This window comes from Capra hircus, chromosome 18 (assembly GCF_001704415.2).
Source record: "Capra hircus breed San Clemente chromosome 18, ASM170441v1, whole genome shotgun sequence".
Lineage (NCBI taxonomy): Eukaryota > Metazoa > Chordata > Mammalia > Artiodactyla > Bovidae > Capra > Capra hircus.
This window is the reverse complement of record NC_030825.1, coordinates 47314944-47330645: the sequence shown is the minus strand read 5'-3', so window position 1 is coordinate 47330645 and position 15702 is coordinate 47314944. Positions and strand designations below refer to the sequence as shown.

The following is a 15702-nucleotide window of genomic DNA, read 5'->3' as shown; positions in this document are numbered from 1 at the left end:
TGTCTGTCTAGTCAAGGCTATGGTTTTTCCAGTGGTCATGTATGGATGTGTGAGGTGGACTATAAAGAAAGTTGAGTGTCGAAGAATTGATGCTTTTGAACTGTGATGTTGGAGAAGACTCTTGAGAGTCCCTTGGACTGCAAAGAGATCCAACCAGTCCATCCTAAAGGAGACCAGTCCTGGGTGTTCATTGGAAGGACTGATGAGGAAGCTGAAACTCCAGTACTTTGGCCACCTGATGCGAAGAGCTGACTCATTTGAAAAGACCGTGATGCTGGGAAAGATTGAGGGCAGGAGGAGAAGGGGATGGCAGAGGATGAGATGGTTGGATGGCACCACTAACTCACTGGACATGGGTTTGGGTAGACTCCTGGAGCTGGTGATGGACAGGGAGGCTTGGTGTGCTGCGGTTCATGGGGTCACAAAGAGTCAGACACGACTGCGTGACTGAACTGAACTGAACTGAACTGAAACCACAGACTCCACAGGTGAAGAATCTGCCTGCAGTGCTAGAGCCACAGAAGACATGGGTTTGATCCCTGAGTTGGAAAGATCCCCTGGAGTAGGAAACAGCAACCCACTCCAATACTCTTGCCTGGAAAATCTCATGGACAGAGGAGTCTGGCGGCCTACAGTCCATGGGGTCGCAAAGAGTTGGAACACAGTTGAGCACATGAACACAAACAAACCAAAAAAAGCCACATGGAGAGACCTTGTATAGACACTACAGTCCAGCTTGGAGTTGTCTGAGCCCTGATGCCGAACTTAGGAGTGAAGACGCTCCAGAGATTCCACTCCCAGCTGTCAAGCCACCTTTGTCTTCCCAGCCGAACCCCTAGACATCATGGAGCAGAAATGATCTATTCCCAACTCTGCCCTGTCAAAATTTTTGACTCACAGAACCTATAAGCATAATAGAATGATTGTTTTGTGCCACTAAGTTTTGGGGATAGCTTGTAACCCAGAAATAGTCATTAGGATGGCCCTTTGTTAATTATTAATTCCTACCTATCTCAACTCCTCAGGAATACTTCTAGGCCCCACTCACCTCACACATACCAACTAAATCAGATTCTGCTGCTATAAACATCTTTTTTTTCTCCTTATACCTAAACAGCTATTTCCTTCTTTTTACTTAAATGTATGGCTTGTTCATAAAGACTGAAAACAAATATTTAACATGTCTATAACATACAAAAGCTGCTTTTTATAGAAACCTATTCTATCCTCTTTTTTGTAAATACAAATATCAACATAATCCTGATTGCATATTTAACACCTTATTATAAAAATTGTTTAACATACAGCAAAGGTGAACAATTTTACACCCATATAACCACCCCAGATCCTACCATTAACATTTTACTATATTTGTTTTATCTCACATCTATTACTCTATTCATCTGTTAATTTAATTTTGGATACATTTCAAAATAAATTGGAGAAGGCAATGGCAACCCACTCCAGTACTCTTGCCTGGAAAATCCCATGGATGGAGGAGCCTGGTGGGCTGCAGTCCTTGGGTCTCGAAGAGTCGGATACGACTGAGCGACTTCACTTTCACTTTTCACTTTCATGCATTGGAGAAGGAAATGGCAACCCACTCCAGTGTTCTTGCCTGAAGAATCCCAGGGCCAGGGGAGCCTGGAGGGCTGCCGTCTATGGGGTCGCACAGAGTCAGACATGACTGAAGCGACTTAGCAGCAGCGGCAGCAAAATAAATTAAAGACATTGTATGCTGTCCCACAAATACTTCAGCCTGCATATCTCTCACTAGAGCTCAATATTTATTTTTCTTTTCAGGTAATATATACCCAATGTAATCCACAATTTCACTGAATTTTAACAGGTGCATGTGTGCATTTGTGCTAAGTCGCTTCAATTGTGTTCAACTCTTTGCAATCCCATGGACAGTAGCCTGCCGGGCTCCTCTGTCCATGAGATTCTACAGGCAAGAATACTGGAGTGGGTTCCCATACCCTCCTCCAGGGGATCATCCCAACCCATGGATCAAACTGGCGTTTCTTATGTCTCCTGCATTGGCAGGTGAGTTCTTTATCACTGGCACCACCTGGGAAGCCCCTAGCAAGTGCATATACCTTCATAATCCAAATCCTTACCCAGGATGGCAGCTGAACATTTTTATACAGCATCTCAGGACTCCCAAAGAAGGTGAGGGGAAAGATTAGGAGAAAACCAGGTGGAGGGCTTCCCTGGTGCTCTGTGGTCAAGAATCCACCTGTCAATGCAGGAAACATGGGTTTCCAGGAGGATCGCACATACTGCACAGCAACTAAACCTGTGTACCAAAACTATTGAGCTTGTGTTCTAGAGCTGGGGAACCACAACTACTGAGCCCACATGCTGCAACTACAGAAGCCCCTGTGCCCTAGAGCTTGCTCTCAGCAACAAGAGGAGCCTCCACAATGAGAAGACTGCACACCACAATTAGAGAGTGGCCCCTACTCGACACAAGTAGAGGAAAGCCTGCACAGCAGTGAAGACTCAGCACAGCCATAAATAAGCAAATAAATAATTTTTTATTTAAAAAACAGGTGGAAACTGTATCATCTTTCCTAATCCAATTTAGAAAGTTAAAGTAAAATTGCTTCCTTTGCATTCTGTGGAGGCGGTCACAAAGTTCTACCCAGTGTCAAGAAGGAACATAGACCCTATTTTTTGATAGGAAATATGCCAAAGAATTCGAAGACAAAACAATAGGTTTTTCAATAGTCCAGAGAGATGATGATAGTCTAGACTAGAGTCAAGGGAGGGGTTAAATTCTGGAGGTTTTTTTTTTTTTTTTTTTAAGTGATGGTAACTCTTATAGTTTCTTGTCACAGCTTTTATTTATTTAATTTTTTTGGTTGCGCTGGGTCTACTTTGCTGTACTCTGGCTTTCTCTAGTTATGGCAAGCGGGGCTAGTTTTTGTTGTAGTGCTCAGGCTTCTTATTGCAGTGACTTCTCTTGTTGCAGAGCACAGGCTGTAAGCACACAGGCTGCAGTAGTTGCAGCAGGCAGGCTCAGTACCTGCGGCACTAAGGCTTATCGCTCTGCTGCCTGTGGAATCTTCCCCAACCAGGGATCGAACCCAAGTCCCCTGCATCTACAGGTGGATTCCTATCCACTGTACCACCAGGGAAGTCCCTGGAGAGATTTTAAAGGTAGAGATGATATGACTTGCTCATCAACTGATTGTGAGGAGAATCAACGACAGCTATGAGGCTTCTGACTTGAGCAGGTGGAAGGATGGAGCTGAGAGCCAGGGAGGAGCAGGTTTAGGGCAAGGATTAAGACCTATGGAGTTTGAGAGATTTCTTAGAACTTTTTGTGTGGATGATGAGCAAGTCATGGGATATAGGAACCTGAGGTTCTAGGCTGAAGATAGGAATTTGTTGTAGTACTCGAGGTTCACAATTTGTACGACTTCGTACAGTTCAAAGTCGTCTGTCAGAACAGAGATGAGGTTCAGAACCATGAAGCCAGATGAGAGCACCTGGGACTGATTGTAGATAGAAAAGTCAAGGCCTGGGACACCAAAGTGACAGGTGTGAGGCGCAATGAGGCACAACCAGACTGGTGAGGAGAAGGCTGGTGTTCTGGAAGCTAGGCAAAGAGTGAGTGGGGATCAGCTCACCTAATGCTGCTGCTGGGTCAAGCAGGATGTGGAGGCCTGACCATTGTCTAACACTCTAATGACTACAAGCTTCACAGCCAGAGAATAGTTCCTTTGGTCTCATCTGAGACAGGAGGACCCACTTGCCCAGAACCCCTCTCCTGCCCTCAAAGATGAAAGCAGAAGAGACTTGGCTTCCGTGGTCAGAAACAAGAGTTAAGTGGTGCAGGGCAGAGCTAGTGTGGGGGAGGGGAAGGGGACACAGGGAGCTATTTCCCTAAATTAGCAAGACCCTTGGCCTTTTCAAACAACTTCTTTTCCGGAGACAACCAGTAATCTGAAAAAAATTTTTTTATTAAGAAAAATAAAATCTATACAATTCAAAGTCGTCTGGCCTCAAGAGAGGCTCCTTCCCTCCTCGGCCGCAGCCTTGGGGACCCGGGGGGGCGAGCTGGCTGGAGGAGACCGAGACTCTGGGTCTTCAGGGTGGCCCAACAGGCGGGCTATTTGGGCATCCACTTTCCTGGAAAAAGGACAGTGGGTAGAGGTTGAGGTATTTGTTCAGGATTAGGGTCCGGGGCTATCTATGTTCTGGGAAAGGGGTTCAGGAGAGGTGGGCACCACATGGCAATCTCAGAATTCGGGGGCCGGGTGGGTTAAATCCTGGCGATGGTCACCTTTTCTGCTGCCGCAGCGCCATCCTTTGAATCCTTAGCACCTGCAGTATAGGGTCGTCCTGGAACTCGCTCCCATCGGAGTCTAAGGGGGAAAGGAGCAAGATTCAAGGGGCCGGACTCATAGCGTAATGGACTGCCATTCAGAACACGGCAGCCACGCGCGGCGTGCGCGCCTGCTCACCTTCCGCAGCCTGCAGAAGTCTGGCAGCCTGGGAGAGCAGGTCTTCTGAGGGGGCGTGGCCAGCATCGGGTGAGGGCGTGGCTACCACCTCAAGAGACCGGGCCTCGAATGGAGGGGGCGGGGCCTTAACACAAGCGGCCACCACCTCAGCTGGAGGGGGCAGGATCTTGGGCTGCAGACGCTTGACTTCAGCCAAGGGAGTGTCTTTGTCTTTCCTAGGCTCTGATCCCGCTAGGGGGAGCATGGTCTTGGCATTCCGAGACACCGCCTTAGACCGATCCGATGATTCAGATAGATGAGCCGTGACCTCTGAGCGAGGGGTCATAGGGTGTGTGGCCTTGGCTTTCCGAGGTTCAGCCTCGTGTGGAGGCGGGCCCTCAAACCGGGGGGGCGTGTCCTCCAGGCTGTCCGGAAACAGCCGAGCCATCACCACCTGGCCCAGCGCGCCTCTGAGCTGTGGGCCAGGGCCCTCGTGCTCATCCGCGGCCATGACTCGCCCTGAAGACTCCCGGCGTTGGGCTCTGCTTCTCCGAGGCTTGGAGCTTTGCTTCTCAAGCTCCTCTGGGCTGCTTGGTGCAGGGGTGGGGGGGCCCTGGGGGGCTGCAGGGGTCGTGGGTGTGGAGGCATGGGGCGCGGGGGTTGAGGCTGGAGGGGCAGGATTGGAGGCCAGGGTTGCTGGGGCGGAGGCCGGGGGCGCTGGGGCGGAGGCCGGGGGCGCTGGGGTGGAGGCCGGGAGTGTTGGAGGGATGACCCCAAGAGATATCCAGGGACTGGGCTGTGGGGCCCAGAAGAATCCATGGGGACTGGGACCCCAAAAGATGTGTGGAGAGAACCCTGGGGGAATAGGAGGCCTCTCCATGCGGAAAGCTTCCTGGAGTCCAGGTGGAACCACACTGCCCCAAAGTGGGATGGAGTTAGACTGGGTTCCCAGGGAACCAAGGGTCTCCACAGCGGGAGGAGATGGCTGTGGACAGATGGGGGAAGGGACCTGAGAGGGAGAGAAAAGGTAGAGAGTCCTCAGTCCCTCTCAGCCTCCCCCTTCCTTCAACTTCCCTTAGGATCCTCCCTCCACCCCCCCTCAGGCTCCTCCCTCCTCCATCTCACCGAGGTGGTGAGGGCAGTAGTCTGCGGCAGCACCCAGGTTCCGTCACCCTGGCTTCTTCGAGCCTGTTCAAGTTTCCGCCGCTGCCGCCACTGGTACAGAATGTCATCCTCTGGCCGCAGGGGTGCCTGGGAGGAGGACGGGGCAGGAGTAGGGATGGGGGCAGGTGCTGGGGTTGCTGTGGAGGAAGTAGAGGGAAGAGGGTAAGGCAGGGCCTGGGTGATGAGCAAGGATAGGCTAGCACACACCCTTTGAGTACCAGGTTATTCAGACAGGCTCTCCAGATATTGTCCCAAGTCCCCTGCAGATTGGGAAATGGGGAAAGGGGGCAGAATCGGAGAAGAGAGCCCTTATGGGCTTCAACCTGTCATCATTTGACTCTTCATCATCAACAAATATTACTGAGCCCTTACTATGTGCCAGGCACTGTTCTGGACACGGTGGTCACAGCAGGGACCAGGACAGATCTTCCAGAATCTGCCCACATCTCCCCACTTTACCACCCTCACTTGCCAACAACTTCCTCCATGGCTTCCCTTCTCTCCCATCCTCTGAAACGGCCTCCATCTGCAGTCCAGGGAGCCTGTGAACACCTGAGTCAGGTCAGGGCCCTCCTGATTTAGAATCTTCCCTGGGCTGTACCTCTCTCCTGGTAAAAAGCACGTCTTTGCACTTGTGGTTCCCTTTGCCTGGAAGGCTCTTCACTTATGCATCCGCGGGATTAACTCCAAGTCCTTCAGGTATTTGCCCAAGTACCACCTTTTTCATGAGGCCATCCCTGGCTGCCCTATTCAAAATTGCAATAGCCCAGCCCTAGTACCCTCCATCCTCTTTCCTGTTCCATTTTTCTCTTTAGCACCTATCACCTTCTAATTACTAAAGATCACACTTCTTTGCTTATTCATTGTTCATCTCTCCCTCCATAATGCCGGCTACACAAGGACAGCAGTTTTTATCTGCCAGGCTGTTACCAGATCCCCAGTGTCAAGAATAGGGCCTGGTGTCAGTATATGTGACCTAAGGGCAAAATAGAAAATAAATATATGCAAAATTGTGCTCCATTCCAGTGTCCAGCACTGTACTGGGGATACAGGAGTGACTAAGGGCAGGGTCACCACCTATCCTCAGGCCTGTGGGACAAAGGGACATCATTTCCCATCACCCAGGTTATTATTTCATGAGTCATGATTAGTATGGCTATCATTATCTCTCAGAAGCCCTACCTACTAATGCTGCACAGAGAAGGGGAAGCGAGGTAGGGGGCAGCATCCGGGACCTCCCCTCCCCTCCCCTCTGTATCCTGTGAGTCTATTTCCAGACCTGGCCACTTCCCTTTACTCTGCTCCTAGCAGAGTAGCAGCCACAGGGAGTTTGCTAACACCCGGTAAAGATCTTGTCCCTGCCTTGCTCACCACCCTCCTGTGGCTCCCCAGTAGATCATGACCAAATGCCTCACATGGCTACACAGCCCCATGTAATCTGACCCCTCCCAATATCTTCCACCTTATCTCACACTACCCTTACCCCTGGTTCTTGCCTTTTCTTGTTCATTATCTGCATTGTGCTCTCTCCCACCTCAGGTCCTTTGTACAGGCTACAGGGCTATAGGCCTCACCTTCATCATTCAGGTTTCCACTTAGATAGCGCCTCTTCCAGGAAGGCCTTCTCTGACATCCCAGTATCACAAGTCTCCCCTGCATGACCCTCATTTCTGCTTATATTTGTTTGTGGAGTTATGCAGCTATTCTGTGCCCCACACTCACTATTCTGTGAGCACCATGAAGGTGAGACCACGTATGGTTGGTTCACTAAGGAATCCCCAATCTCGAACACAGGCTTCACAGGCAACACGTATTCAATGTGTGTTGCAGAAAGAATACATATATTTACTCTGCAAAAAACTTATGAAGTAGTAGGTTTATCCCTATTGTACAGATGAGGAAACAGGATCAGGAAGGAGAAGTGAATAAAAAGAGAAGCTTGGAAGGATCAAAGAATCGGGACGGCTTGGGCAAGATCACTCAACACGCACAAACAGCACTCTATTCTCTCTGCTTGCCTGTCCCCACTCATGGGAGTCCCATGAGATATGGAGAGACTCTTTCCTGGCTACCACTGCATCCCAGGAACTGGGGCACAGAGTAATAGTAACAACAGTGATGACAAGATAGTAACCCACCTCTTTAACCCAACCTCTGAAATCTCGGGGGCAGAAATTTGAGAGTTCAACACTTTGCATGTTTTAGTCAAGTTGCTAGGTATGTACAGGATTGACAGGGACCTGGGTCAGAACATCAGGTATATAGAACACTGGTATATAGTTGAACGTGTGAAATTGCCATTATTCAACCATTTTATTACTTACAAAGACAAAAATTTCATAAGATTCATAGTAGAATGAATATTTACTCCCTGACTTCAGACTATACTACAAAGCCACAGTAATCAAAACAGTATGGTACTGGCACAGAAACAGGCACAGATGAATAGAATAGATCAAAGCACCCAGAAATGAACCCACACACTTATGGTCAATTAATCTACAACAAAGGAGGCAAAAATATACAATGGGGAAAAGACAGTTTCTTCAATAAGTGCTGCTAGGAAAACTGGACTGCTGCTGCTGCTAAGTCGCTTCAGTCGTGTCCGACTGTGCGACCCCATAGACAGAAGCCCACCAGATTCCCCCATCCCTGGGATTCTCCAGGCAAGAACACTGGAGTGGGTTGCCATTTCCTTCTCCAGTGCATGAAAGTGAAAAGTGAAAGGGAAGTCACTCCGTTGTGTCCGACTCTTCACGACCCCATGGACTGCAGCCTACCAGGCTCCCCCATCTGTGGGATTTTCCAGGCAAGAATACTGGAGTGGGGTGCCATTGCCTTCTCCGGGAAAACTGGACAGCTACATGTAAAAGAATATTAGAACATTTTCTCCCACCATATACAAAAATAAACTCAAGATGGATTAAAGACCTAAATGTAAGATCTGAGCCATACAACTCCTAGGAGATAACATAGCCATGGCGTAGCAATATTTTTGTAGATCTATCTCCGAAGGCAAAGGAAACAAAAACAAAAATAAATGAATGGGACCCAATTAAACTTAAAAGTTTTGTACAGCAAAGGAAACAATCAACAAAACAAAAAGACAGCCTATTGAATGGGAGAAAACATTTGCAAGTGATACGACCAACAAGGGATTAATAGCTCATACAACTTAACATTAAAAAAAGAAACTTAATTAAAAGATGGGTAGAATCTGCCTGAGGACAACTGAGGCCACTTCCTGGGTGCCTGGCCTCACTGCCCCACAGCCCCAAGTGGCGACCGGCCCTGCCCATGGTCCCTTGCTTTCCATGGGGCTGGTGGCGGAGTTGGGGGTGTGGGTGGAAGCAGGTTCACATCTGCAGAAGCACTAGACAACCCCCACCCCTGCCCCACTTTGTATTATTCCTCCTCTTACTCTGAGCTGTGAGTAATTTTAACCCTGTACATATGGCAGCTCTTCTGATGCAGAGACTATTTTATCAATGTCAGTGTCATCCCCATAGGATGACTCCATGGGTGTTTCCAGACTCAGGCTCTGAAGAAAGAAATAAAAAAATTTTTTTTTTTTTTTTAAAAGAGATGGGCAGAAGACCTGAACAGATACTTTTCCGAATAAGACAGATGGCCAACAGACACATTAAAAGATGCTCAACATTACTACTCATCAGAGAAATGCAAATCAAAACCACATTGAGATAATCACCTCAAATCTTTCAAAATGGTTATCATTAAAAAGACCACAAATAACAAATGTTGGCAAAGATGTGGAGGAAAGGGAACCCTTGTAGTACAGTGTTTATGGGAATGTGTTTAAATTGGTACAGCTACAGTGGAAAACAGCATGGAGATTCCTCAAAAGACTAAAAATAGAACTATCATACATTCCAGCAATTCCACTCCTGGGTATATATCTAAAGAAAATGAAAACAGTAATTTGAAAAGATACATGCACCCCAACAGCAGCATTATTTACAAAGCCAAAATACAGAAGCAACTTTGGTATTCATCAACAGATGAATGGATAAAGAAGATGTGGTGTATATATACAGTGGAATATTACTCATCCATTAAAAAAGAATGAAATTCTACCATTTGCAACAACACAAATGGTTTTTTTCTGGGGGTGAGGGGAAGATATTATGCTTAGTGCAATAAGTCAGACAGAGAAAGATGAATACCATATTTTATCACTTATATGTAGAACTGAAAGAATAAAACAAATGAATATAAAAAACCAGAAATTGACTCACAGATATAGGGAAGAAACCAGTGGTTAGGATAGAGGGAAGCAGGGGAAGGGTGGGATAGGAACAGGGGATAAGAGGTAAAAACTACTGTGTATAAAATAAATAGGCTACAAAGATATATTGTGGAGCACAAGAAAGATAGCCAATATTTTAGAATATAGGGTTGGCCAAAAAATTTATTTGGTTTTAAGTGAAAATAAAAGACATACTCTTCATCCTCACCAAGAACTTTACTGAATAATGTACTCACTAACCAAATGAACTTTTTGGCTAACCTAATAATGTTAAGAGCTTCCCTGGTGGCCAAGTGACAAGGAATCTGCCTGCAATGCAGGAGACATGCATTCTATTCCTGAGTCGGGAAGATCCCCTGGAGAAGGAAATAGCAACCCACTCCAGTATTCTTGTCTGGGAAATTCCATGGGCAGAGGAGCCTGGTGGGCTACAGTTGGACACTAAATCACCATCTCCGCAAATAACTTCAAATGGAGTATAATCTATAAACATTTGAATTACTATGTCGTCCACCTTAAACTAATAGAATATTGTCAATCAACTATGCCTCAATTAAAAAAAGGATGACTTCATCCTAAATGAGATAGATATATAAATACTCTTCATACTGTTTAGGTCAAATTTTGCTGCCAAATCAGCTGTGGTGCCAAATTTGCAACAAGCCTTCTGATTTTGGAGCTTCATGTTCAGAACTGCAGACAGGATGCAGAGAGAGAAATCGCATACTCATGGGAGCTACTGTGTATGCTTTCTTAATTTTTTTGGCCCTGGCTCATAGCATGCGGGATCTCAGTTCCCTGATCAGGGATTGAAACTGCACCCCCTGCATTGGCAGTGTGGAGTCTTAACCACTGGACCACCAGGGAAGTCCTCCTATGATAGGTACTGTAAACAGAGCCATGCTGTGTGCTCCATGTATTCACCAACTCTTTCAATCCTCACGACACCTACAGCAGGGGAATAGTTATTATCCCTGTTTTACAGCTGGGTAAACAAATTGTAGAGAAGCCCAAGGTCACATAGCTATAAGTTGAAAAGTTGGAATTTGCACCCAGACTGCCCTCATCCTTGCCTCCCAACACTTACCTTGTGCTGTGAGGTCAGGGTCCTTGATGGAGTCAGGAGTGAAGGTCATGGAGAAGGGAGAGAGGCCATCAGAGCTGACGGGGAATGAGGAGCTGCCACCATCGCTGGGGCTGAGGGAGGAGGTGGAGGAGACGGAGGCCTTGCTGGAGGGAGAAGGCAGAAGTGAGGCCACCGGGGTCTCAGAGGCAGCAGCCTGGGCCCGGAGAGGAAGGACTGGGGAGGATGATGCGGGCGGGGGAGGCACCTGCGTTTGAGCAGCCTGGCAGCTCTGCTTTGCAAGCTCAGTGTCTCCAAGTCCAGCAGGGATGAGTTCCATGTGTTGAGACTCTGTGAGGTGAGAGGGGTCAGAGACTAGCCCCCATCGCAAAGGCTTCTGGGAAAGGGGCTCTGGACAGAGGGCCTGAATGCAGGTCTACATTCCACCTGGCATCCTTACATGCTGGCTGACAATCTGCTCCTCCTCCTTAGGGAAGACAGACCAGGTTTCCCTCTGTGGATCCATAACCCTCAGTGTAGTCATTGTTATAGTAGAAGGGTTGACCCTACCTTCCTGATCAGGCCTGGCTGGTCACAGTGTTCTGTCCTCCAGTTCACAGTGACTGGCTCACAAGGATGAGTGAATGAGAGTAAGTCCTGGGGCTTTGGATGGAGCTATTGGAAAAGCTTTTTCTTTTCACTGGAGTAATTAAGTATATCAGACACCTACAGCTACTGGAGACATCTTAGCTATTTTGAGGGGAAAGCCTACCTGAGATTGAGCCAAACAAGGAGGAACCAAAAGCCATGAGAGTTGAGTTCCTCCCAATACTGGTCAATCACCTGGATCCAGCTATGCTCAAAAGCATCTAGTTTTGGATTTCTTGATTACACTAGCTAACAAAGCCTCCCTTTTTTATTTAGGCTTTCTTGAACTGGGGGTTGACTCTAATGCTAACTACATGTTTATTTGTTTTTTTTCCTTCTTCTTTTCTGGCTGAGCCATGCAGTGGCATATAGGATCTAATTTCCTGACCAAGGGTCGAACCTGCACACCCTGCATTGGAAGTGGAGAGTCTTAACCACTAGATCACCAGGGAATTTCTGACTCTAGTTCTATCTCAGGGCTGGTGCTATCAGTCCAGGCATGGAGGGAAAGAAGTGGGTGGCAGTGTCACCTGCTTTATTTCCTGAAGGGGTGCCACAGCCTTAGCCTTTGATGCACTGGCCATCTTAGCATGAGTCAGGGCTGCTGTGTAGGGTCTTCCTTCCGGTTCACTGGCTCCTGCTGAGATGCCCCAATTGATTTAGTTGGGGGCAGGCAGAGGAGCTGCTGGGGGTATTGCTCAGGAGGAGATGAGACTGAAGCAGGTACCTGCTGCAAGTTGACTGCCAGGGTCTGAAGATTCAGGCCGCAGCCACCAAAAGTCAGCTGGGGTTGGGCCTGCAGACTGGCGTTCTTCTCGGCTTGTGGGCTGAGCCTGTCGGAACCGGTTTATGTACCTGTGAGCATCAGAGAATTGGGAGGTGGGTGGGATGAGGAGCACCCAATAATAATAACAATAATAATCACAATAGTCAATGTATATATAGCACCATAGCAACACTTGGGAGTTGATCCTCAGCATCTGTTCTCCTTTCTTACACAGTAATGCAATATTATGTAAGACAATACAACCCTGGGGACATAGCCACTCTTCTATAAATACATTTTCTAGATACCCTTGCAGATTTATGGCCATGTATATTCCTGACCACAAGATGCAATTCTGGAAAGTGGATATGGCTGGGAGCCATTATGGGCCATGAAGGAAAGGGTAACAGCCTAGGGAAGGGAGAGCAACAAGAGAGAAGGAAACCGTGTCTCTGACACCTCAGTTAGTGGCTGCCATATCAGCCCTGGAGAAGGCAGTGGCACCCCACTCCAGTACTCTTGCCTGGAAAATCCCATGGATGGAGGAGCCTGGAAGGCTGCAGTCCATGGGGTCGCTGAGGGTCGGACACGACTGAGCGACTTCACTTTCCCTTTTCACTTTCATGCATTGGAGAAGGCAATGGCAAACTACTCCAGTGTTCTTGCCTGGAGAATCCCAGGGACGGGGGAGCCTGGTGGGCTGCCCTCTATGGGGTCGCACAGAGTCGGACATGACTGAAGCGACTTAGCAGCAGCCGCAGCAGCAGCTTAGCAGCATATCAGCCCTGGTTGCTTCTGCCTGGACTGTTATGTGAGGGAGACATATTGATAAACACTCTTGTTTAAGGCACGATTCATTTGGGACTCCTTCTTATAGCAGCTGAACTTGGATCCTACAAATCCAAGGGCTCACTATGTGGCTCACTATTGTTTGTTACAGATGCAGTACTGATGGTAATTCATTGAAAACTTAAAACAGACCCAGAACATATGTGCTATTAATATCCTCAATTTACAGATGAAGAAACTGAGGCCAGGACTGTACAGTGATAAAGCCTGGATTTGAATCTAGCTCCAGAGCGCTAGGTAACGTGAATGAAGCATGATCCTAAAAGTGCAGCTCTGGCTAGGATGATTATTATGGATGTCTGTCCCCTCGCACTGATCCAAACCCTTCTTTTCCCTGAGAGCTACTGGAACTTACTTGGCCACCACGGAGTCCCCACTGTCAGTCACGATGGGTGGTGGGGAGGCGCTCATCTGGCCCTCAGCGGTGCTGGGTGGGGAAGGGGTCCCTGAGCTGGATGGCCAGGACTCCTCAAACAGCTCAGGGGAGCTGGGGCCTGTGGCCAGAGCCTTGGAAGCTTCTGGAAGTCTGGATCTCTGGGATGTGGATGGGCTCAGGGTCTAATACAGAGGAGGTGAAGAGAAGAAAAAGTGAGGCTGAGGAGTCATCCCTGTAGGGAAACGAAGACACATATGAAATCTCAGTCCAGAGGGGCGGAAACACATCCCACAATGGCAACAACTCAGAGTGATTGGGGAGGTGACAAGGGATTCAGGTGGTGGAGGACCAGGGCAAGGCCATGGGGAAGAGAGGAGAGGCTTTCTTTTAATCTCTCACCCCCATCTCTCATCCCGTCTTCCTTCCCTCTAGTCTTCACTCCCTTGTTACTGGTTGGCACACAGCACTCTCTGTGGGGTGTCCTCACCTGGGGGTGCCAGGTTTGGCTTCAGAATGGCCAGTAGTGGCTTCAAACCACACTACGGTTCCCACGGAATCCTGGAAGAGACGAACTATAATTTCCATGAAGCACCACTGTACATTCAAGATAATGACACTGGAGGCACGATTCCCACCAGTCCCTGGAGCAGTCTCAAAAGAGAACCCGGGAACTGTTGGTTGGTGATTCGTAACCCTGGATCCAGTCTAAGAGGAGTCTTTTAAAAATACAGAGGCGTGATCCTCACCCAAGATCAAAAGAATCAGAGTATCTGGAAGGGGGCTGGGCATCTACATACATCTGTTTCGCAGTGTTTCTGGTGACTCGAGTGGAAGTCAGGAAAAGAGCCAAAGCTAAACCCTATCACTGTATATTTCCCATAAGTCCTTGGGACATTAAGGAGGGGAGTAGATGGATTGCAATTCCTATAGTCACTGGGCTCCGCCTAAGCAAGACACCCGTGGCAGTCTTGGAGCAAATTCAAAATTACGAATCTTAATTCCCAAGATGCCCCCAGACACTTTTTAGGAAAAAAAAAAAAAAAAAAAAGCCCTTAGGGCCACTTAGCGGAACGTAAAACGCTATGGAACCCCCGCAGTGGTAAAGTCCAAGGTCGGAGCCGCTTAAGGCTGTGGAGCATCTTGGGAGTTGTAGTTCCAGTAAGGTTGAGCACCCTTGACTCTGGAACGTAGCAAACCTGATCTTAGGCTGTGTTACTCTCACCCTTGATCCTCCCCAGGCCTCCTGTAATCCATCACCTGAAGTCCATCCTGCAGCTACCTTGCAGATTCCGCCGGCTCTGCTCGGTCACCGGACTCACCCGGAGCGCATCTTTGTCGCTTAGCAATACTCTATAACCCCGCCCCTCTTTGGGACTGCAGGCGCGGGAAGAGAGCGGTCTCTAAGGCGACCAATGATAGGAAAATAAAAGTAATTGGACAATGGCCAAAGGGAGATGCCTCACAATTGGCTGTAACGGGAATGAGAGGGAATGTTTGATTGGGGAACGGTAGCGAGATGCAGTAATTGGCAAGCCCGTGGACCAATGGAAAGGATCCGAGGCTGGGCTCGCGGTTAGGAGGAAGTCCCAATGTACTCTCTTTGCTGTAGTCGTGTATTCTAACCACTCCCCCTCTTGCTGTCTAAATCTCATCCAGATTCCAGTCTAACGACGGATTTTTCCGTTGCAGGGGCCATCAGGGAGCCTACCCCCTCTCTAGCCGCGGTCCCTTCATCAGTCCAGAAGTCTACCAGTCCCTCCCGATCTTCTAACCACTTCCGTCTTGCTACAGGAGCAGCTGGTTGCTCCAACTGCCACGCCTGGGCTCCCGGCCGAAGTAGCTGGATCATAACGAGCTATTTCGGGCCCCAGCTTTCGGCCCCTGTGGGGCCAGCCTGGACTGTTCCTGCCCGCGCCCCCTGGCTTCTGCTCACCTGGCAGATCCCGCTGTCCTGCTCACCCGAGGCTGAGTCAGACGCACAGAATTAGGCCCGGCTTGCCGGGGGTTGGGTCCAGGGCCCTGCTCAAATGGGAATAGGGTCTGTTCTGTGTCGTCCTGACAGCCTGGCCCAGCTACCGCATTCCCTCTACCCAGGAATCTGCTCCCAAGACCGGC

General features: G+C 48.6%; 1 protein-coding gene across 5 annotated transcripts; it reads right to left on the bottom strand.

Moving 5' to 3' along the window:
- Positions 3995-15006, bottom strand: PROSER3 (proline and serine rich 3). 5 transcript variants are annotated; one of them, XM_018063304.1, is made up of 11 exons: positions 14845-15006; positions 13987-14145; positions 13567-13769; positions 12324-12451; positions 12127-12236; positions 11217-11299; positions 10973-11115; positions 5580-5755; positions 4476-5463; positions 4295-4376; positions 3995-4140 (listed from the first exon to the last, which is right to left on the bottom strand). In XM_018063304.1, exons 2-11 carry the CDS (start codon positions 13990-13992, stop codon positions 4014-4016), a joined length of 2046 nt encoding a protein of 681 aa, XP_017918793.1. In that variant the 5' UTR covers positions 13993-14145; positions 14845-15006; the 3' UTR covers positions 3995-4013. The 5 variants fall into 5 exon arrangements, with proteins under 5 accessions (XP_017918793.1, XP_017918794.1, XP_017918795.1 ...); XM_018063305.1 differs by having other exon boundaries at positions 13987-14159; positions 14867-15006; XM_018063306.1 differs by having other exon boundaries at positions 12127-12233; positions 13987-15006.

Coding starts and splice junctions, on each gene's coding strand:
- PROSER3 (XM_018063304.1), bottom strand. Junction 12,237..12,323: donor TGGCAGTCAACTTGCAGCAG/GTACCTGCTTCA, acceptor GGGGCATCTCAG/CAGGAGCCAGTGAACCGGAA. Junction 5,464..5,579: donor CTACTGCCCTCACCACCTCG/GTGAGATGGAGG, acceptor TCTCCCTCTCAG/GTCCCTTCCCCCATCTGTCC.